Below are 22,205 nucleotides of genomic sequence, written 5' to 3'. Positions count from 1 at the left end.
GTGCTTAACTTAAATAACTCCTCTCCCTCCATGGAATTTATCCCTCTGATGTGTCTATAAAGAGCAATCTTATCTCCCCTCAGCCTTCTTTTCATTAGGTTAAACAAGCCAAGCTCTCTGAGTCTCCTCTCATAAAGCAGGTTTTCCATTCCTCTGATCATCCTTCTCTGCACCAGTTCCAGTTTAAATTCATCTTTCTTAAACAGGGGAGACCAGAACTGCACACAGTATTCCAGATGAGGTCTCACCAGTGCCTTGTATAATGGTACTAACACTTCCCCGACTCTGCTAGAAATACCTCACCTGATGAATCCTAGGACTGCATTAACCTTTTTCATGGCCACATAAGATTGACGGCTCATAGTCATCCTGTGATCAGGGAATACACCCAGGTCTTTCTCTTCCTCTGACATTTCCAACTGATCAGTCCACAGTTTATAGCAAAAATTCTTGTTGTTAATCCCTAAATGTATGACCTTGCACTTTGCACTATTAAATTTCACCCATTTCTATCACTTCAGTTTACACGGTCATCCAGATCTTCTTGTATGATATCCTAGTCCTCCTCCGTATTGGCAATACATCCCAACTTTGTATCATCCACAAATTTTATTAGCACACGCTCACTTTTTGTGCCAACATCATTAATAAAAATGTTAAATAAGATTGGTCCCAAGACGAATCCCTGAGAAACTCCACTAGTAACCTCCCTCCAGCCTGACAGTTCACCTTTCAGTATGACCCACTGTAGTCTCCCTTTTAATCAGTTCCTTATCCACCTTTTAATTCTCATATTAACACCTATATAAAGCTTCACCTTCTCCAATTTAAATAATAATTTCCCACATGGAACTGCATCATATGTCTTACTGAAATCCATGTAGATTAAATCTACTGCATTTCCTTTGTCTAAAAAAATCAGTTATCTTCTCAAAGAAGGAGATCAGGTGGGTCTGGCACAATCTACCTTTTGTAAAACCATGTTGTATTTTATCCCAGTTACCATTCACCTCTATGTCCTTAACTCCTTTCTCTTTCAAAATTGGTTCTAAGATCTTGCATACAACTGAGATCAAACTAACAGGCCTGTAGTTTCCTGGATCACTTTTTTCCCTTTTCTTAAAAATAGGGAATATATTAGTAATTCTCCAGTTATATGGTACAACCCCTGAGTTTACAGATTCATTAAAAATCCTTGCTATTGGGCTTGTAACTTGATGTGCCAATTCCTTTAATATTCTTGGATGGAGATTATCTGGGCCCCCTGATTTAGTCCCATTAAGTTGTTTGAGTTTGACTTCCACCTCAGATGAGGTAATTTATACCTCCATATCCTTTTTGCCATTAGCCACCCTGCCACTACCCTTAAGCTCTTCATTAGTCTCATTAAAAACTGAAGCAAACTATTTGTTTAGGTGTTGGGCCATACGTAGATAATCTTTAATCTCCGCCCCATCCTCAATACTTAGTGGTCCCACTTCTTCTTTCCTTGTTTTCTTCTTATTTATAGAACTTTTTACTATTGGTTTTAATTCTCTTTGCAAGGTCAAACTCTGCTTGGCTTTTGGCAGGTCTCATTTTATCCCTACACTTCCTGACCTCTAAGAGGTAGCTTTCCTTGCTGATCCCTCCCATTTTCCAATCCTGGTAGGCTTTCTGCTTTCTCTTAAATCAGCTGTTCAAGATGATTGCTCATCCAGCTTGGTCTGCAACTCTTCCCTATGAACTTTTCCCCCCTTGCTTGGGATGCAGGCTTCTGATAGCTTCTGCCTTTAAACAGTGTGTATGGAGCAAGACTTAAAAAAAAATGAGTAGAAAGCCACAAAGGGAGAGAAGGAAAAAGCTCACCAGGTGATTCATTGACTAAGGTGCAGTTCTGACATGATAACAGAATTACACTCCTGCAAAAGTCTGCTGTAACTGTAGGCGGCCCTCACTAGAGCCTCTAACTCACCAACTTCATGTGGTGAACTTACTGCCACCAGGAAAACCACACACACACACACACTCTCCCTCCCCCCCCCCCCCCCCGTAGGAAGCCCAAGAAGTAAGTGGTCTGTAAAGGGGACATTAGTAAGTTCAGCCTGACTGTGGAGTCCCACAACAGTCAAGGTTTTTTAAATCAGAGGTTTGATTATATTATGATGTAGCTCTGCAAGCAACAGTTAAAGTGATACAGGCTTCTATACACATTAGCAGCAAATGATAAATGGAAAGCTAGAAGTGGGACAGATACTCGAAGAGAACAGCATAATCTCAACACCCTCTCTTACCACTGGCTAGAAGATAGGATACAAGCTCCTCGTGTCCACAGAGACAAGCGTAGTATCTGTTAATTAACAAGAAAAAGAAAGTCAGAATTACAACAAGTGAAACCTTTGTTGCTTTGAGAGTGTATCACAATGTCTCAAGAGGCCCCTATTTTCCCCAACAGGCCCCTCACTGCACTAACCTGTCCTTCCATCAGTGGTGGGGTGCTTATGGCTCCTTCTGGGGCTAAACAATGGTCCTCTCTTGGAGCTCAAGGAGATTGCTCAGGAATGACCCCAGGTGCCCCCTCCATACAAAAGGCTGGGCAGGTTCTGTTCTCAGCACACTCAGGTCCTCTTGGACTGCCAAGAGACCTCAGGGTCCAAACCCTGACTCAGCCCCTCGTAATGCCTCTAGACTGCCAAACTTGATTCATTCGTTTATTTCATGTGCACCCAGCAATTCCATGCCCCACTGCCCCAAACACACTCCTGCTTCTTCAGCAGGCACATTCATTATTGCATACTTAGAATGCTGTAGGCTCAACCCCATGTGTCAGATGTACAGTAAACCAATGTCTCCAATTCCCTTTTAGGATGGATTTATTTTCCTTTTGGCATCTTTTCACAACCCAAGTATTTTATGCTTCTCTTGCACCTTTCAGTTGAAGATCTCAAATTGCACTATAAATATCAATTAAGACTATAACCACTCAATGTAGTAGGTATTATCCCTCTTTTACAGACAGATAAAACTGGCCCTTATAGAAAAGTCCTATAGACTGAAATACACAAGAAGCTTTATATAGGTGTTTTGAACTATCCAAAAAGCTACTGAAGAGATCTCAGTCTCTATTCAGTTCTACAGATCTTAGAGTCATTTTAGAATCCTATTGGTGGTTTGGTCCCTATTGAATTCTAGAGGACTTTTCCATCAGGAAAGCAGAGAGACAGGAAATGACTTACGCAAGGTCGCAGAGCAAGTCAGTAACAGAGCTGAAAATTAAACTCGTAAGTCTTGACTCCTAATTCCCAATAATCACTACTATGCATTCCCACTATTTCACCCACGCTGATCTCCACATCATCTTCCATGCCCTGTCTACACTGCCTCTGCTCTTCTCCCTGGAGTCCCTCCGCTAGCACACTTCTGCCAGGAGGCCTGTAAACCTTCATCCTGCCTTCACAAAAACATCCAAAAATAGTTCTAAACTGTCATGGAACAAGACACATGCTTAGTCTCAACTCGCCTTCATTCTTATTGCATCCCATCTCCCTTCCTTTGTCTACATGCTGCCTATTTGGATTGTAAACTTTCAGGGACTCATGTTTATTACGAGAGTGCCTTGGGACCAACTGAGATCATGGGTCTCACACACTTTTGGCACTCAAACACCATCACCTCCTTCACCTTTACTGCTTAACTTTTGTACAAGCCTTCTGGAAGATATTTAGTCTTCAGACTACACTGCAGATGTGTCAAGGCACTTTGGAATCAGCATATTATATGCACAGAGCACCAGAGTTCAACAGTGAACGTGGTATTCTTCACTCCCTGAGCCACACTGTTGTGCAGAGTTCCTGTACACCTCTAAATCAGTCACCACGCCCCACCCCAGAGGCGGAGGCAGTGATCCATTGTCTGCGTTGGGATTCTTCTGGCACTTCCATAGCATGTCCCATTCAGATTATTATACCCACTACCTCAGTGGCTAGACAAGGGGGCACCCGGCTGCACAAAATACACAAAGGGGAGAATAAAATATTCAGCAGAGCATCCAACCAGGCAGGATTCCTAGAGATTTCATATATATATATATATATATATATGTATATATATCTCCCACCTTCCCCCCACCCAAATACGTCACACTGGAGCTCTAGGCTGTAACACTCACAAAGGGGTACTGTCCCATTTATCCCGAACATTTATTTCCACATCTCTCTGTTCAAGAAGATATCTGAAAGAGAAGAAAGAAAGAGCTCTTAAGTTATAACTTCTTCTAGACACTTGTTATGTCACATTTTCCCCTCTAGAAGATGTAGCTTTGGGTCTGTACAGTAATAACTATCAAAAGGTTCCCTGGATTCTTTAACTTCCAACTGGAAAACCACCAGAGATGGTTAGACAGGATCTCAGTTTAACAACCCACTTGAGGGACAGCAGCTGTACCCATGCAGTCTGCCTCAACGATACTGCATTGTGGTGTCAGTGCTGGCTCGGACTTGAAGTTCTGATGGTGGACTCAAATCCACAACCTTCTGAGCCTAAGGTGACAAATCACTGACCAAGCCAGATCATTTAAAAAACCACCTCCAAGTTCTTCTGAAACAGTTGCTGCTGAGAAATTACTTACAACTGACCACACACACACACACACACACACAAATCTTAAAACATAACATAGCCAAAACAGAATTTATTTTCTTCCTGCCCACTTCCAGAATTCTCTACTACAGTTGACAACAATACCATCCTCCCTGTCACTAGGGGTTATAATGGACTCCTCTCTCCCTTGCCCCACACATCCAGGCCATAGCCAAATCCCGCCACTTCTTGCTCCTCAGCATCTCCAAGAGCGGTCCTTTTCTTTCCATTCCCACAGACACATCTCCTATTCAGTGTCCCATTATAGCCTGCCCCGACTACTGCAACATCCTCCACTCGGGCCTTCTGAGCACACATCGGCCCCCTTCAGGCCACACAAAACATTCAAGTCATTTTCCTTGCCCGTCACTTAGATCACATCACTCCTCTCTCTGATTCCTTCCATCCGCTACTGGGCCAAAAAGCTGATTCCTCTAACCACCTTCAAAGCTCTACATAAACTCTGCTCTGCCTTACTTAGCCACTACTGTAAAGCTTCACATTACCTCCTCATCCGCTCCACTGTGCCAGCATTCCCAGCCTGGTCCACTTCTCCCACAACTGGCTCCAAGCCTTCTTTCCTGCAGTCCCTGAACCTGGTACAACTTCCAAGAGCTCATCTGCAAGGCCCCACCACTGTCCACAATTAAGTCTCTCAAAGATCCACTTCTGCTGCGCTGCTCACAGTAAGGTGTGCTAACTTGTATACGAATGGCCTATTCTTGTTTCCCTAACCTCTGTCTATTTGCGTTTGTCCTTAGATTGTGTGCTCCTCAAGGCGGAGGTCACCCTTCTGGAGCCTTTGGAAAGGACCTACGACATCCTGGGTACTCTCACCGATAAACAATAAAGTAGAACTGAAAGACGTGAAACAAAATTATGGACTCAACTCATAATCAGTGCTGTTACAATCCATAACAAAATCTGGACCTATGGAATATAGTATCTGATTTATCATTACAGTGAGCAAGGAAGGCAAAGCGTCACAAGAGCTGGTAACAGTACAGAATGCTTCCATTGCTCTCCAGCTGAGCCGGGCTCTTACATTAATGTATCCTCTTCTAGTTTTGTCTAAGGCTGAACAGTAGGGTGAACTGATTAGAACAGTTAGCACAGGGTACTGTGCTATGTGACTATGTTTCATGTACAAGGGAGCAGATTTACTTTCAGAACTAAAGTAACTGACTTTAACACTGCTTGCTATAGAAATCACAGACTCTTCTCCATCCCAAATGTTTCTTTTGGGGATTAAAAGGCCTGTTCTTTCTTTTACAAGCATAACACCTGATTTAACAATAACATTGTTTCTGCTCAGGAGATTAATAAATTATCCATTATTTATATTACAGCAGCACCTAGAGGCCCCAACTGAGACCAGCACTCCATTGTGTTAAGCACTATATATATACAAAGTGGGAGAGAATTCCTGCCTCAAAGAGCTAACAATTAAAATACACAAGATGAGGGGAAACTGAGGCACAGAGTAATATAGTGCCTGGCCCAAGGTCTCCCAGCTGGTCAGTGGCAGAGCCAGGAAAAGAATGTTGGCCTGCTAACTAGCTCTGGGTCCCCTGCCTAGACCATGCTGCCTCACTACAGGAGAGCAGACTTGAGCAATTTTCCCCCGAGACAGATTGGCAGAGACTCTGGAGTGGGGGCTGCCTTCCTCTGAAGCATAGGGCATGGGTCACTAGCTGATTTGAACTAGGGTAAATGGTGGATTCTCTGTAACTTGTAATCTTTAAATCATGATTTGAGGATTTCAGTAACTCAGCCAGAGAATCAGTGGGTGGGTGAGGGTCTGTGGCCTGCAATGTGCAGGAGGTCAGACTAGATCATCACAATGTTCCCTTTTGACCTTAAAGTCCATCATTTTGAATTTAACATTCCAATGCTTCACAGAGTTACTTGTACCATCAGCAAAGCAAATATTCAGCCTTTTCTTTAGATAATGGGACTGTGTTATTGACCATCATGCAGATATCCTAATAATCATTTTCCAACATTGCAGCACATTATACACCTCTACCCAGATATAACGCGACCCGATAGAACGCAGGCTCGCATACAACGCGGTAAAGCTCTGACATGCTGCTCTGAGCAGCGTGTTAAGGGTGCCGGGCCAGGCTGGGGCCGAGGGGTTCGATAAGGGGCAGAGGGTCTTGGGTGCGGTCAGGGGCTCTCCCACTCAGAGTGGCCATGGGGATTAGCAGGGGGCCAGGAGCAGCCCGCTCTGTTTCCCTTGCCCCAGCCCCGGCCATGTAGCTCGGGGGAGGGGTCTTGGGGGGAGGGATCCCCCCCGCACTCACCAGCAGCAGCAGCAGAAGCAGAGCAGCCTGGCCCCAGCCCACTCCACTCTGCCACCTCCCAGCCATAGCACTCCGCTTCCCGCCACAGGTGAGTACGGGAGGCATCGTTTCCCCAACCTCCCCGCACTCACCTGCGGCAGGAAGCGGAGCACCATGGCTGGGAGGTGGCAGAGTGGAGCGGGCTGGGGCTGCGTCGCTCCGCTTCCCACTGCTGGTGAGTGCAGAGGGCGTCCTTTCCCCAACCTCCCCGCACTCACCGGTGGCGGGAAGCGGAGCAGCCCAGCCCCAGCCAGCTCCACTCCGCCAGCTCCCAGCCGCAGTGCTCCGCTTCCCACCGCCGGTGAGTGCAGGACCTTTCCCCAGCTGCCCCCCCAGTAACACAGCTGGGGCCAGGGCAAGGAAAGCAGAGCGGGCTGGGGCCGCATTGCTCCGCTTCCCACTGCAGGTGAGTACGGGGGCGGGGGCATCCTTTCCCCAACCTCCCCGCACTCACTGATGGCGGGAAGTGGAGCGCCGTGGCTGGGGCGGGGCTGCTCTGCTTCCCGCTGCTGACGATGAGTGCCTGTTGGGGGGTGGAGGGGCCGGATAGGGGTCGGAGCAGGGGCCAGGGGGGTTGGGTCCTGGGGGTGATTAGGGATGGGGGTCTCTGGAGGGGGCGGTCAGGGAACAAGGAACAGGGAGGGAGAAGAAGTTTGATATCACGCAGTCTCACCTATTATGCGGTGAGATTTTTTGTCTCCCGAGGACCACGTTATATCGGGGTAGAAGTGTATTTGCACTGATACGAAATTATTCTAGCAAGAGACCAGCTGGAGAGAAAAACAGGACTACTAGAAATAGCTGCCATAGATTGGTTGCTTGTGAATGATGCACACTAGGACCAGTTGATGTGATCAGATGCTTGATCTTTAAAGAAATATATCAAACTAAAGCACAGCCAAATACATTAGAGTAGAAAAACACAGTACAACCCAACAACTTGGGAAAAACATGTTTATACTTTTAAAAAGTGACTTTCCCCTTTGCATCCATCTCTCTCTCGGTGTTTTGACTGCTATCTAAAGTGATCAGCTGTTTCAGGCCATGAGGTCTAGCTGATATCCAGGGCTAGATAAATTAAGAGTTCTCATAAATACTAGCTCCCATACTCTCCTGACCACAGACTCAGTCAGGAAGCAATATGGTAATGGTGTATTACCAAGTCAGATTGTTAAATTTAGGCAGCCCAATAAAATGAGCATTCAGTAATAAAGGGAAAATGGCCTGCTGTGTAATAGGAGAAAGAACACATTTCTTAGTATCCTCTTACAAAATTCCTGGTCCATTTTAGAGTTATTTAATTAAAGCAAAACTGTCTATTAAAATAGAGAGGTGTAAAGAGAAATTCAAAATTGCTCATGGTAACAAACTACTGTTACATGGAAACTATCCCAGAGCACTTTTTGTAAAGGAAGCACAACTCTGGTTCTAGCTAGCAGGAACAACACTGTTACAGATGCAAGGAACTCCTTAGAAAAGAGAACACAACCACAAGAAGGAGTTGTTCTATTTACCCATCCATTCTTCTTTGTTGTGCATGTGAATATTTCTATATTAATATTTTGTGACATATCTATTTAATTAGAATCTTCTTTAGCGCTTCTCATCAGATATCGAGCAGTTCATTCCTCAAAACCAGTGGAAACTAAGCAAGTATTAGCCCATACAGATGGGTAAGAGACACAGAGCGTACATCTACACGGAGATAAAAAACCTGCAGCATGGAGTCTCAGGCCTACATTGCAATTAAAAACACATGGCTGGCCCGTGCCAGCTGACTCGGGCTCACAGGGCTCTGGCTGTGTGACTGTTTAATTGTGATGCAGATGTTCAGGCTCCGGCTGCAGCCCAGGCGCTAGGACTCTGCAAGATGGGAGGGTCCCGTAGCAGGGGCTGCAGCCCAGCCTGAGCCCGAACATCTACACTACAATTAAATAGCCCCACAGCCCAAGCCAGCCACAGGGTTTTTTAATTGCAGTGTAGACATACCCTGAAAGCCTGGGTCAGCTGATTCAGGTTCGGGGGCTCAGACTGTGGGGCTAAAAATAGCAGTGTAGACATTCAGGATCAGGCTGGAGCCCAGGCTGTGAGACCCACCCCCTTATGGGGTCTCACAGCCTGGGCTCCAGCCTGACCCCAAACATCTACATTGCAATTTTATAGCCCCACAGCCCAAGCCCTGTGAGCCTGAGTCAGCCGACCCGGGCCAGCTGCGACCCTGCTGCTGGTCTTTTATTGCAGTGGAGACACACATACCCAAAGGGATTAGGTGTCTTGTCCAAGGTCACATAGTGAGTCAGTGTCAGACCTGGGGTAAGTACTCAGAAGTCAGCACTGTACCTCAGAGACAGCATGGGACTAGGAGCCAGGACTCTTGAGTACTAACCCCAGCTGTACAACTGAATCACTGGGGGTGACCCTGGGCAAGGTATTCAACCTTCCTGCACCTCTGTTCCTGGGCTGTAACAGGAAAGTGTTGATGCTGACTCCCTCACAGGATGTGTTGAAGTTAATGCACATAAAGCATTTTGAAGGGATGAAGCATTATAGAAATGCCTAGTAATATCATACAACTGTTTCAGCTCAGCCACCTCCTATTCCCTGTGCAATGCTCCCACTTCTCTGAGCCCCAGCGGCACAGGGAGCGGATACTGGTTTTACGGAATGGTGAGAAGTCACATAACAAGAGTGTGCCACACACCTACCCCCTCGTGACTCTATGCATGGGGGAGGTGCTCACAGACCAGCAGAACTTACTGGGAGCGGCAAGCGGGACTGCTCTCTCCTGGCCCCTTTCCAGCTGCCTTTGCTGCCAATGATCCCAGCTCCCTATTGCTCTTTGCAACCCCTACCTTTCATTTTCTGCTGCCCCTCCCCACTTCTTTCTCTATGACGCCCCCAGCCACCTCATGTCCTCTCCCCCATTCCCCTCCAGCTCCAACTTCTGCTCCACTCCCCGTGCCCCCAAGGCCTAGCCTGTATCCCCCGTACCCTGGCCCATATTGCTCTCCCTGTGTCCCCGCACCCTGGCCTCTATCCCCTGTACCCCCACACTTTGACCTGTATCCCCTGTGCCCCTCTCCCAGGGCCCCCACAACCTGGCCCCTATGCCCCAGGCCCCTCTCCCCGGGGCCCCACAACCTGGCCCCTATGCCCCAGGCCCCTCTCCCCGGGGCCCCACAACCTGGCCCCTATGCCCCAGGCTCCTCTCCCCAGGGCCCCACAACCTGGCCCCTATGCCCCAGGCCCCTCTCCCCGGGGCCCCACAACCTGGCCCCTATGCCCCAGGCCCCTATGCCCCAGGCCCCTCTCCCCGGGGCCCCACAACCTGGCCCGGCCCCTATCCCTGGAGTCGACCCCCCATGGCCTAGCCGGCCTGTATCCTAGTCCCAGCCCCCCCATAAGGCCCGGCCCCCCGTGCCCTTCCCCCGATCGCTCAGGCCCCGGGCCCTGCCCAGCCTCACCGCACTCGGCTCACGTCCCCCTTCTTGCAGCTGGTGAACAGGTCGCTGGTGTCCATGGCCGGGGCGAGGGGCGGCGGCGCCGCATTGGCTCTGCCTGGGGGGCCGGGACGGGACGGGACGGGACAGGCCAGGCGAGCGGCGGCGGATGTAAACACTGCGGCGGGCGGCGGGGCGCTGACACCGCGAAGCCCGGCCCCGCTCCCCGCCCCCGTCCCGCCCCGGCGCTCGGGCGGAGCGCGGGGTCCGAGCACCAACCCCTCGTCCCGGGGCGGGCGGTTCTAGAACGAAGTCGCTCTAGAACATGGCCGCGGGGGGGCTTCCCCCACCCTTGTTCTAGACCGTGCGGTGCTGCGGCGAGCTCTAGAACGGGCCGGGAGCGTTCTGCTCAATGTAGTGCCCCACGGGAGAGGGCCGGGCTCTGGAACCCTTTATGTTGTACTGGAGCTAAAACAACATACCCGGCGTGGCTTCAGCCAGCTGTAAAGAACCACAGATATTCTCGAAAATGGGGGAATGGATGGGTCTGCTCTAGTCCATGATGTAGTGTCTAGAACATGCTCTAGATTAGAACACTGAGCATCTAGGCTCTACTCGACCTCCACACAGTTGTCTGCTCATTGGTCTGGCATATGCCACACAGGCTCTCCAGGCAACATTCTAGATATAGGGGTTCTGTGTAAATGCTCAGGAACGTCATGTTCCCAAAAGGCTAGGTAATAAAGGGAGATATACCAATCTCCTAGAACTGGAAGGGACCTTTAAAGGTCATCGAGTCCAGCCCTTGCCTTCACTAGCAGGACCAATTTTTGCCCCAGATCCCTAAGTGGCCTCCTCAAGGATTGAACTCACAACCCTGGGTTTAGCAGGCCCATGCTCAAACCACTGAGGTATCCCTCCCCCCTATTCAGTTTTCTCTATTCAGTTTTCTCCTGCTGTGCTCCTACAAGGCATATAGCTGCAGTCTGTATAAACCACAGTTATCCTGCTTCACTCAAAGTTGATCTTTCAAAACCCAAGATCTGACTTTGTTTTGACTATACACAAAACTTGTACTCTCTTTAACCATACCAGTATATTTAAAGCCATACAACTCCCCCTAGTGTGGACACAGTTATGTCAGTGTAAAAGTGATTATGTGGGTTTAACTTATTCCAGTATGAGAAGGGGAATAAATTAACCCAGGAGTATGTCTACACTACAGAGACTACACTGGCATAGCTAGGTTCCCAGAGCTATGCCAGAATAATCCTGTAGTACAGACGCAGCCTACAAAGACAGAAGAGGTGAGTTTTTCCTTCAGTGTAGGAACACTACCTCCCCGAGCTACTATAACTACATCAACGTAAGCATTCTTCCATCAACATAGCTGCATATACACTGGAGGTTAGGTCAACATAGCTTCAGCACCAGGGTTGTGTGTATTTTTCACACCCCTGACTGGCGTCACTATGTCAACATAACTTGTAAGTGTAGGCTAGGCCCTAGTATGAGTACATTTATATTGGTGTAACTGTGTCCATGCTAGAGGTTTTTCCGGTGCAACTATTACACCTGTGGGAATTCTGTGCCACTGTGTATGCACATAATTAATGAGCCGCACATATTTTTAATTTTTTTGCGCTGATAAAAGCTTCTGCTAGAAAGTTGCTGCAGTCTACCTTTTTCCCACCAGAGGGAGCTGCGGTGCTAGAACAGAGCAGCCTCCCCAGCCAGACCCAGCAGAAAAAACTTCGACTGGAAAGTTGCTGCAATTCTGACTTTTGCCCAACAGAAGGCGCTGTGGCAATAGAACAGAGTAGCAGCTACCAGACCGCTAGGGAAGAGAAAGATTTGCCTATAGTGCCTTCTTCACAGCACCTGTCAGGCCAGGTCAGGAGACAGGGACTATTTGGAGACAGACAGCGCGGGTCTGCTGCAGGGTCAGACAGGAGTAGTGGGGGAAGAGAGACTGGGCCAGGGGCTGAATGGGCATGGAGGTGCAGGGCCACATGGTGTTGGGGGAGAATGTGCAGGGCCACATGGGGACGGGGGGTGGCTGAGTGAGGGCACAGAGTCACATGGAGACTGGGGCAGGGGGTGCAGGGCTATATGGGGAAGGGGGGAGTGGGTGTCTGAGTGGGGGTGGAGGGACACGTGGACAGAGGTAAAAGACACATGGCGTGCAGGGACACGTGGGGAGAGGGGCAGATGTGCCTGATTGAATGCGAGAGGCTAGGGGTCAGCCAGGGTCTGCATGGGGGAAGCTCCCTAACAGTTCCTCCCCGCCCTCCAAAAAAACCTGTTCCATACTTTTCCCACCCATACCCAACAACCCTCCAAATTCACACCCAGGCTCCTTCCCAGCAATCACTTCCCTCTGCCTCAGCTCCTCCATTATCCCTGACTCCCCCAAGCATTTGCGTGAAATACAATTCTGTATTGTAGTTTAAATGAATTATTACTCAGAGTTCTGTATCAATATGACTAGTAAGAAATCTATTTGTCAAAAAACATTTCCTGAATCTTTTTTGTTGTCTGTATTGTTACAGACATACTCGCTGACAGGTATTTTGAAATAAATGACCAAAAATAATTGAAACTGGTGTGATTATATTGTGTTATTATGACAAATAAAATATGCAGAATTTTACAGAAATTGAAAATATTGCATGCAGCTTTTTATTTTTATTTGTATTGGCACAGAATTCCCCCAGGAGTAAACTATATTGGTTTAAAAAAATCACACTCCTAGTTGGCAGCTATCGTGGCATAAAATATGTTCCTGGACCAGGCCTTAGTCTCCAGTTTAGCTTTCCCTCCTCAGAGCACTTAGGCTGGCCAGTCTCCCTACGTTTTAATTAATGTCTTTTTCTCTGAGGGATCATAGTCTTTTAGTAAATTCCCTTAATGAACATACATTCATAGATAAGGCAATTATAGAGTCATAGAAATTAGAGACAGATAAGATCTAGGTACTCAGATACAACAGTGTGGGAGCCATATAAACATGTAGATAGGTTGGTCAGTTTATCCATCCCCAGCCAGTACAGGATCATTCTCTAGTACAGGATCATACTTTCTAGTGCTTTGTCCTGTCCCATTTTGATGGATCATCCACCACTTCCCCTGTAAGATGCTCTTCCAGAGTCTGTTAGATCTCATTAGTAGACATGTTTCATGATAGTCTACATTTTCCTTTGCTTATTTTAGTTCCATCACTCCTAGTTATAGCCTCTGGGCCTTTCTAAATTATTCCTTTAGCTCCTGGATGTTTTGAGCCTTCAGATATTTGCAGGTGGGTTTCTGTTGTTTTTTAGCCAAGCAATAAACAATGTAACATACACGACATACGTACATGTGCAATATGTATGCACACAGAGATGTGACACACATGTTCAGATCCAGAATGATCTTCCCCTATGATTATGATCTGAAACTTTGGAAAACCACAGATGCAATGAAATTCTGTTTTACAGTTTATGCCAGAAACTGAAAAATCCACTTGCCAGTGGTGAGTAGGAAACTTTCCCTGGTAAGTGGGATAGAATTTAAACTTTCATTTAAAAAAAAAAAAGTATCTAGCCCTTATGATTTAGAACACTGGCTCTCAACCTTTCCAGATTACTGTACTCCTTTCAGAAGTCTGATTTGTCTTGCCTACCCCTATGTTTCGCCTCACTTAAAAACTACTTGCTTACAAAATCAGACCTAAAAATTAGGGCTGACAAGCGATTAAAAAAATTAATCGCAATTAATCGTGTGATTAAAAACATTGTGATTAATTGCGTGATTAATCGCACTGTTAAACAATAATAGAATACCATTTATTTAAATATTTTGATGTTTTCTACATTTTCAAATACTGTATATTGATTTCAATTACAACAGAATACAAAGTGTACAGTGTTCACTTTATATTTATTTTTGTTACAGATATTTGCACTGTAAAAAACAAAAGCAATTGTATTTTTCAATTCACCTACTGCAAGTATTGTAATGCAATCTCTTTATCATGAAAGTTGAACTTACAAATGTAGAGTTATGTACAATAAAAACCTGCATTCAAAAATAAAACAATGTAAAATGTTAGAGCCTACAAGTCCTTGTTCAGCCAATCGCTCAAACAAGTTTGTTTATATTTGCAGGAGATAATACTGCCTGCTTCTTGTTTACAATGTCACTTGAAAGTGAGAACGGGCATTTGCATGGCACTGTTGTAGCCAGTGTGGTAAGATATTTACATGCCAGATGCGCTAGAGATTCATATGTCCCTTCATGCTTCAACCACTATTCCAGAAGACATGCATCCATGCTGATGATGGATTCTGCTCGATAATGATCCAAAGCAGGGTGGAGACCAAAGCATGTTCATTTTCATCATCTGAGTCAGATGCCACCAGCGTAAGGTTGATTTTCTTTTTGGTGGTTTGGGTTCTGTAATTTCCGCATCAGAGTGTTGCTCTTTTAAGACTTCTGAAAGCATGTTCTACGCCTCATCCGTCTCAGATTTTGGAAGACACTTCAGATTCTTAAATTTTGGGTCTAGTGCTGTAGCTATCTTTAGAAATTTTACATTGGTATCTTCTTTGCATTTTGTCAGATTTGCAGTGAAAGTGTTCTTAAAACGAACAACATATGCTGTGTCATCATTCGAGACTGCTATAACATTAAATATATATATGCAGGTAAAATAGATCAGGAGACATACAATTCTTCACCAAGGAGTTCAGTCACTAATGTAATTAACGCATTATTTTTTTAACTAGCGTCATCAGCATGGAGGCATGTCCTCTGGAATGATGGCCAAAGCATGAAGAGGCATATGAATCTTTAGCGCAGTGGTTTTCAAACTGTGAGTCATGACCCACTACCAGCCAGTGGGAGCTGGTGGAGGCAGTGCCTGCAGGCAAGAGCCACGTGGAGCCGCTTGTGTGCCTCCACCGAGCCGGACCTGCTGGTGGCTGCTTCCGGGATGCAGCATGGTCCACGGTGCCAGGACAGGCAGGAAGCCTGCCTTAGCACCCCTGCTGCCTCACTGCCTGGGAGCTACCCGAGGTAAGACCATGCCCCAATCCCCTACCCCAGCTCTGAGCCCCCCCTAAACCCGGATCCCCTTCCTGCACACCAAACCCCTCATCCCCAGCCCCACCCCAGAGCCTGCACCCCCAGACTAGAGTCCTGCACCCCAACCCCCTGCCCCAGGCCTGAGCCCCCCCAAACCCAGAGCCCTTGCCCCTGCACCCCACCCTCTGCCCCAGCCCTGAGCCCCTCCAACACCCCAAACCCTTCATCTCCAGCTCTGTTGAGTCATGGGCATCAACAATTTTCTTCAGCTGGGTCGCCAGAAAGAATGTTTGAAAACCACTGCTTTAGCGCACCTGGCACGTAAATATCTTGCAACACCAGCTACAACAGTGCCATGCAAACACCTGTTCTCACTTTCAGGTGACACTGTAATTAAGAAGTGGGCAGCATTATCTCCTGTAAATTTAAAAAAACTTCTTTCTCTTAGCAATTGGCTGAACAAGAAGTAGGACTGAGTGGACTTGTAGGCTCTAAAGTTTTACATTGTTTTGTTTAAGTGCAGTTATGTAACCAAAAAAACCCCTACATTTGTAAGTTGCACTTTCATGATAAAGAGATTGCACTACAGTACTTGTATGAGGTGAATTGAAAAATACTATTTCTTTTGTTTATCATTTTCACAGTGCAAATATTTGTAATAAAAAATAATATAAAGTGAACACTGTGTATTCTGTGCCTTATTATTATTCTGTGCTTTGTATTCTGTGTTTTAATTGAAATGAATATATTTGAAAATGAAGAAAAACATCCAAAAATATTTAATAAATTTCAAATGGTATTCTATTCTTTAACAGTGCAATTAATCACAATTAATTTTTTTAATTGCAATTAATTTTTTTGTTAATCGCATGAGTTAACTGTGATTAATTGACAGCCCTATTAAAATACAAAAAAGTCACAGCACATTATTACTGAAAAAATGCTTATTTTTTCATTTTTATCATATAATTATAAAACAAATACATTGGAATATAAATAATGTGCTTAATATTTCAGTGTATAGTATATAGAGCAGTATAAACAAGTCATTGTCTGTAAGAAATTTTAGTTTGTACTGACTTCACTAGTGCTTTTTATATAGCCTGATGTAAAAGTAGGCAAATATCTAAATGAGTTGATGTGCCCCCCAGAAGACCTCTGCGTACCCGCAGGGGTACATATACCCCTGGTTGAGAACCACTGGTTTAGAAGAAAATTTTTCAAATGAGACCATGGAATTCTGTTTTCCTGAGTCTGCACACAGGCAGCTCCAGTGTCTCTGCTCCTGCTCATAACTTTCCCAAGAAGCATCAGTTTGATGTTAACACCTTTGTGGTGAGTTTCAGTGCTCTGCTACTCAGACCAGTATGCAGCAAGGAAATTAATGAGAATTATGTTAATTTCACTCTGCAACTGCTACTTTACAAAGCCCAGGGCAGGATCAGACACTGAAGCTATTCATGAGAAAGGATGACCCAAAAACTAAAGGCTGAGGAAGGGCAGTGCCATATAGACTCTCTCTCTAAGGAATAATAGGCAGACAGCTAAAGGAACAATAGATTAGCAGAGCCACCATGTACTTATTAGCAGCTAGGAAGCTGGAAGAGGGATAGTATAGTTATTCTTCCATCCCAGTAGATAGGAGGCTGGGAACATTGGTGGAGTTGAGAGAGCAGCACTTCCACCCGTGGGGGAGGGGAAGGCTTTATCAGCCACCTATGAGCTGGAGACCCATACGAAAGATAGAGCCCCTGCATAGGATCTATGAACAGCACCCTGGTAAGAAGTGTGACACCTTCTCCCTTCCCACCTGGTGGGGAGTAAATTGAATGGGCTCCTCACTAGAACATTTCCACAGATTGTGTTGATGTGTCCTATTCCCTTATCTTTTATCCTGGACTCTGCCTAGGAATGTTAGTCCTCTGGCTAATAGATGCCTGGTAAAAAAAATTCAACCTGTACCTTCTGGCCAGTGAGACAGGGAGCCACAGAGACTTCTCCATTAGCCCTCTGACTCTGGAGATCCCGTTTGAAATCCTGAAATAAGTTTGGAAAGGAGTTTACAGGTTCATCCTAATCCCTGGTCCTGTAGATATCTGTCCACACCATAAAAGCCACCCCAACAATATACAAATATCAATCTTTACGTGAACAGGTTCAGGCCCCCTGTGATGCTGCAGCCAAAGCAGAAGTTGTATTGGCAGAATAGCGCAGAGGGGTTTGCTGAAGAGCTGCCTCTCTGCTCTGTAGTGGGCCTGGGCTCTACCTTTTGTGTTTGTCACTCCCATAAGAATTAAAGTCACTCCCACATCTTCTTCATGTTAGTTTACAGCTGTGCTTGAAAAAGAGACCAGGTGGAGACATTGCAGCAGCATCTCTCAACTTCTGGTGGCCCAGGCTATGGTATTGGGGCGGCTGGAAGGGGTGAGCTAACACTATATTTTGGCAAAGGAAAACAAAGAAGTAACCATTGTAAACTTAGTTTATTTAGTGGAATGGTGAGAACACAGGAGAGCAGAGATGAGAGCTGCAATGCAAACCACAATCCAGTCTGTGCATTTGCTACAGAAGATGATCATAATCCCCAGGAATACAGGCAGGGAAGGGGTTAATGCTACCAGCACCCAGAGACGCACTGAAGTCAGACCTTCCAAGCCATGTGGCAGAGCAGACAGGAAAATCCCTTTGCCTGGTGAAGGAATTATAGGATGAGAGGCGTGTTCCAGGCAAAGTTGTATGGACCGAGCCATATATTTGTGTTTGAAGCATGAAAGTTAGACTGGATGGTCCAGTGGGTATCTTCCCACTCTATCCCCTATAAGCCAAGCCTTTGAATAAAAAGGATCAAAGAGCAGAAAGAGTGTACCTAGCTTTGAGGGTTAGTTAATGTAACAATCATTTCATCTTAGAGGAATTGAGATTTGAGTGGCTTTATTTTTTGTAAAGACAATGAGTGTATGTAAATGTCTGTGTGCAGATGCAAGAGAAGTCAGTTGAAGCCGGGGTGATCAAACATGGATTCTCACACCCTACTAAGTGTTCAGACACCCAGAAGATATTTTTATTGTGTTTAATAAATAAACAAATCACCGCCACAATCCTGCCCATTTAAGGGCCAACCCCAAGGGCTTCTCAGGGTGTGTCTACATTACAGACACCATACTGGTATAGCTATATTGGCATAGATCCACACTGGAGGTGCAGCTTACACCAACAGTACTTTTTCTGCCAGTGTAGGGACACCACTTCCCCCAGCAAAGCCAGCTGTGTTGATGGAAACCCTCTTTTGTCAACATATCTGCATGGGGGTGGGGGGGGATTTGTTGGCATAGCGATGTTGCTCACAGAGGGGTGTGGTGGTTTGGGTTTTTTACACCCCTGGCTGATGTAACCATGCCAATATAACTTTTCAGTGTAGACCAAGCCTAAGCTTTCTTCAGCCACGGCCCCAAACAAATACAAAGGGTGGCTTGCGGCAGCCAAGCCCAGCAGGAACGAGGAATTTGAGAACACTCACTGCTGTCTAAGCTAGAGGCTATTGGCCCAGTTTTCAGTGGTGATGAGCATACTCTGCTCCCACTGATGCCATGGGAGCTGAGGGTGCTCAGCACCTTTGAAAGTCAGGCCCATGAACCCCAACCCACTGTACAGGAGAAACTCTTGCTGCTGTATTGCCGGGAACTTTGCCTGTGGACAGGACACAGGTTATTGCCACAGAGTACGAGCAGCAAAGGGTAAAAAGGATCCATTGTTGCTCTCAGAATAATCATTCTAATAACTTCTATAATAATATCCCTACATTTTACGCAGCATTGTTCATCCAGAGGGCTCTCAAGGCAATTTACAAACTATAATTGCTGGCTCGCTACTGGATACCTTCCCCACACTCTAAACCTAGAGACGCAGCCTATAGCTATGACAAGTCTTAGCATACATCTTGATCCATTTGGTTTCATCTCTAGCTTAAACAACATGGTGGCCACAGGTCCCATTCCAGACACCCCTGGGCTACATTTGGCTAGCAGCCTGTACTTTGACCCCACCAAATTAGATTTCACCCCACCAAACATACAGGCTGTAGCTCATTATGTTTCTGGATAGCCATTCTTCTTTCTTCCTTCCTACTTACCCATCATTCCAGTCAAGCACCAACTCACATCTTTTCTTCATGTATGCTGTTCACCACCAGAGACAGCTATTTTAAAAACCTCCTTTATTTCCATGCAGATGCATCTCATTGATGGGTACGTGTCCTGTGGTGTACTGCAACATCTACTGCTGTCTATAGATCTCAGCTCAGAATTCTGCACTGTGACCCCAAAGAACAATAGATCAACTCCCTATTGTTGCTTTGCAGAGGTAAAGCAGGGGTGTGCTTACATAGCATTTGTCTCACTTCACCTCATACTAAACCCTCTGACCACAAGTGATTTCAACAGCTACAGAATATCAATAAGATGTGAGTGGTTATCAGTTGAATTGAATGTACTAATAAAAATCACAGGAAAAATGAGCATTCACAGTTAAGAGAAAACGGTCCTTTTTATTCATTTAACCTATAACTACCAGAAGCCACCAGGTGTCAGTGTAACCTAATACGTGGCAGACAGGACTACAAAGAAACCTTACTGAATGCGAAGTAAGTTTTTGAACTGTCAGCTTATCCTCTGTCCAGTTTGGTGCCCAACACTGAGGGTTTATGTTAAAAATAAAAGTGTGACAAAATTATATGAACAGAAAAGTTTCCAGGATTTAAACAAATAATTAATTAAAAAAACAAATGCATTCTTTTCGTCCTTTAAACCTCCCTTTGCAGCATTAGAAACCCAAAACACAAGACCCAGAGTAAAACTGACTAGGAGTAGGAATACACTTCCAAACCCTGCACATGGATGTCAATAAGAGCTCTTTTCTCATGGAAGGATTGCAGGATCAGGCCCATGCAGTGTAACTGATGCATGAAGTTTCACTCTCCCAAGATCAGCCAAATGCAAATAGTAAATTAAGTGGGGAAGGTAGATTTTAAAAATGTCTCAGTTTTAATAATAAAATGCTATTAGCCACAAGGCTTTGGAGATAAGCTGGGGTTACATAGCCAAGACACACCTCCTCTGAGACGCTTCCGAAGCAAGTGATCTGGCCACCATGACAGACATCCAAAGACCAATCTAGACATTTGGAGAGCTCCTGAACCTCAGAATTTGCCTCCTGGGATACAATCATGGTGCTACCCTAACCATAAGGAACTGGAGTAGCAAGCCACCGGAGCTTGGTAGCTGGCAGCTGGCAGCTTTCAGAGCTAGAGTCAGGTTTTTTGCTGCCCCAAGCAAAAAAGAGTTTGGCTGCCTCCATCCCAGCCCTGGGCTCCCCCCCCCCGCCCCCCAACCCCCCTGCTGCCCCAGCCCTGGGCTCTCCCCCCCAACCCGCACCCCCCTGCCGTCCCAGCCCTGGGCTCTCCCCCCGCACCTCCTGCCACCCACCCCTGTGCTCTCCCCCCGCACACACCCTGTGCTGCCCCAGCTCTGGGCTCCCCTCTTTCCCCCCCACCAGTGCCCCTCCACCCATACACCCCCTGCCGCCCCAGCCCTGAGCTCTCCCACCCCGCCCCCTCCTTCTGCCCCAGCCCTGGGTCACTGGTAACTTGCTCCCAGGGCAGGTCATTCAGCAGGAATTTTGGATGTGCACAGAACAGACAGGATTGGTTCCCATACGGTTACAGAACTGCAGTAAAGTGGAACGATTTTCAGCTTGTGTGATTGGAGGATATCTGGATGCATATTATAAGACTGTCCTCCATAAATGAGGAAAAGTTGAGGTGACTTTATTATTCTTTTGTTCCACTCTTTGTTTCTATGGGGAATTTGCCAATGCAATATCACTGTCTTCCTTTTAAACAAATAAAACTAAAAAAAAAAAAAAAAAGGCAATGGCTGTTGAAAATTCCAGTCCTAAAAACCACTGGGAAGCATTTCTTGCTCAATTTTATCCTATTTTTCCTACAGCAAATTACAGTGGATCAGTATATTTGATTTGGGAGAAATGAAGTAACAGCTGCCCAAATGGACCTTGAGCACTCCTGAATTTTGAGGTGTTCAAATCTGGAAGGCAGGTGCTAGATTCCCTCTCTGAATATTAGCTAACTCTGGAAAGGAAAAGTCAATTTCTGCTTCCATGGCTCAGAAGTGGAAATCCTCCTACATGCCTGGTACCGTATCTAAAGCTGCCCAGGTCCAGTAGAGACTCCCCTCCCTTACTTTTCATTTTAAATTATAGTGGAATCCACATACCTCCCTTGCTAGGCTTCAGATAGAGAGGGGCACTGTCCATTTAGTCCACCCAATTCCTTCTTTGGGGGCTGCAAGGTGAGGTCACACCAGTATACCTAATCCAGTCTGGGGATGTCTTCTGAAGGGAATATCTGGGCCAAAGCCGGGGCGGCTCTAGCCATTTCGCTGCCCCCAAGCACGGCGGCACACCGCGGGGGGGGCGCTCTGCTGGTCGCCGGTCCCGCGGCTCTGATGGACCTCCCGCAGACGTGCCTGCGGAGGGTCCACTGGTCCCGTGGCTCTGGTGGACCTCCCGCAGGCGTGCCTGCGGATGCTCCACCAAAGCCGTGGGACCAGCGGACCCTCCGCAGGCACGTCTGCGGGAGGTCCACCGGAGCTGCCTGCCGCCCTCCCGGCGACCGGCAGAGCGCCCCCCGCGGCATGCCGCCCCAAGCATGCGCTTGGTG

The 22,205-nt window shown here is 46.5% G+C and overlaps 1 protein-coding gene across 1 annotated transcript in view; it reads right to left on the bottom strand.

Annotated features, from left to right (window-relative positions):
• ABTB1 (ankyrin repeat and BTB domain containing 1) overlaps positions 1 to 10,690 on the bottom strand; it is a 40,464-nt gene extending 29,774 nt beyond the window's left edge. Inside the window, exons 1-3 of the mRNA XM_045024629.1 lie at positions 10,430 to 10,690; positions 4,148 to 4,210; positions 2,274 to 2,329 (exon numbers count right to left, since the gene is read on the bottom strand). Coding sequence (XP_044880564.1) covers positions 2,274 to 2,329; positions 4,148 to 4,210; positions 10,430 to 10,485 — 175 coding nt within the window. The 5' untranslated portion in view covers positions 10,486 to 10,690. The remainder of the gene's footprint in view (positions 1 to 2,273; positions 2,330 to 4,147; positions 4,211 to 10,429) is intronic.
• Positions 10,691 to 22,205: the final 11,515 nt, after the last annotated feature.

The sequence above is a fragment of the Mauremys mutica genome, chromosome 7 (assembly GCF_020497125.1).
Source record: "Mauremys mutica isolate MM-2020 ecotype Southern chromosome 7, ASM2049712v1, whole genome shotgun sequence".
Lineage (NCBI taxonomy): Eukaryota > Metazoa > Chordata > Testudines > Geoemydidae > Mauremys > Mauremys mutica.
This window is presented reverse-complemented; position numbering and strand designations above follow the sequence as displayed.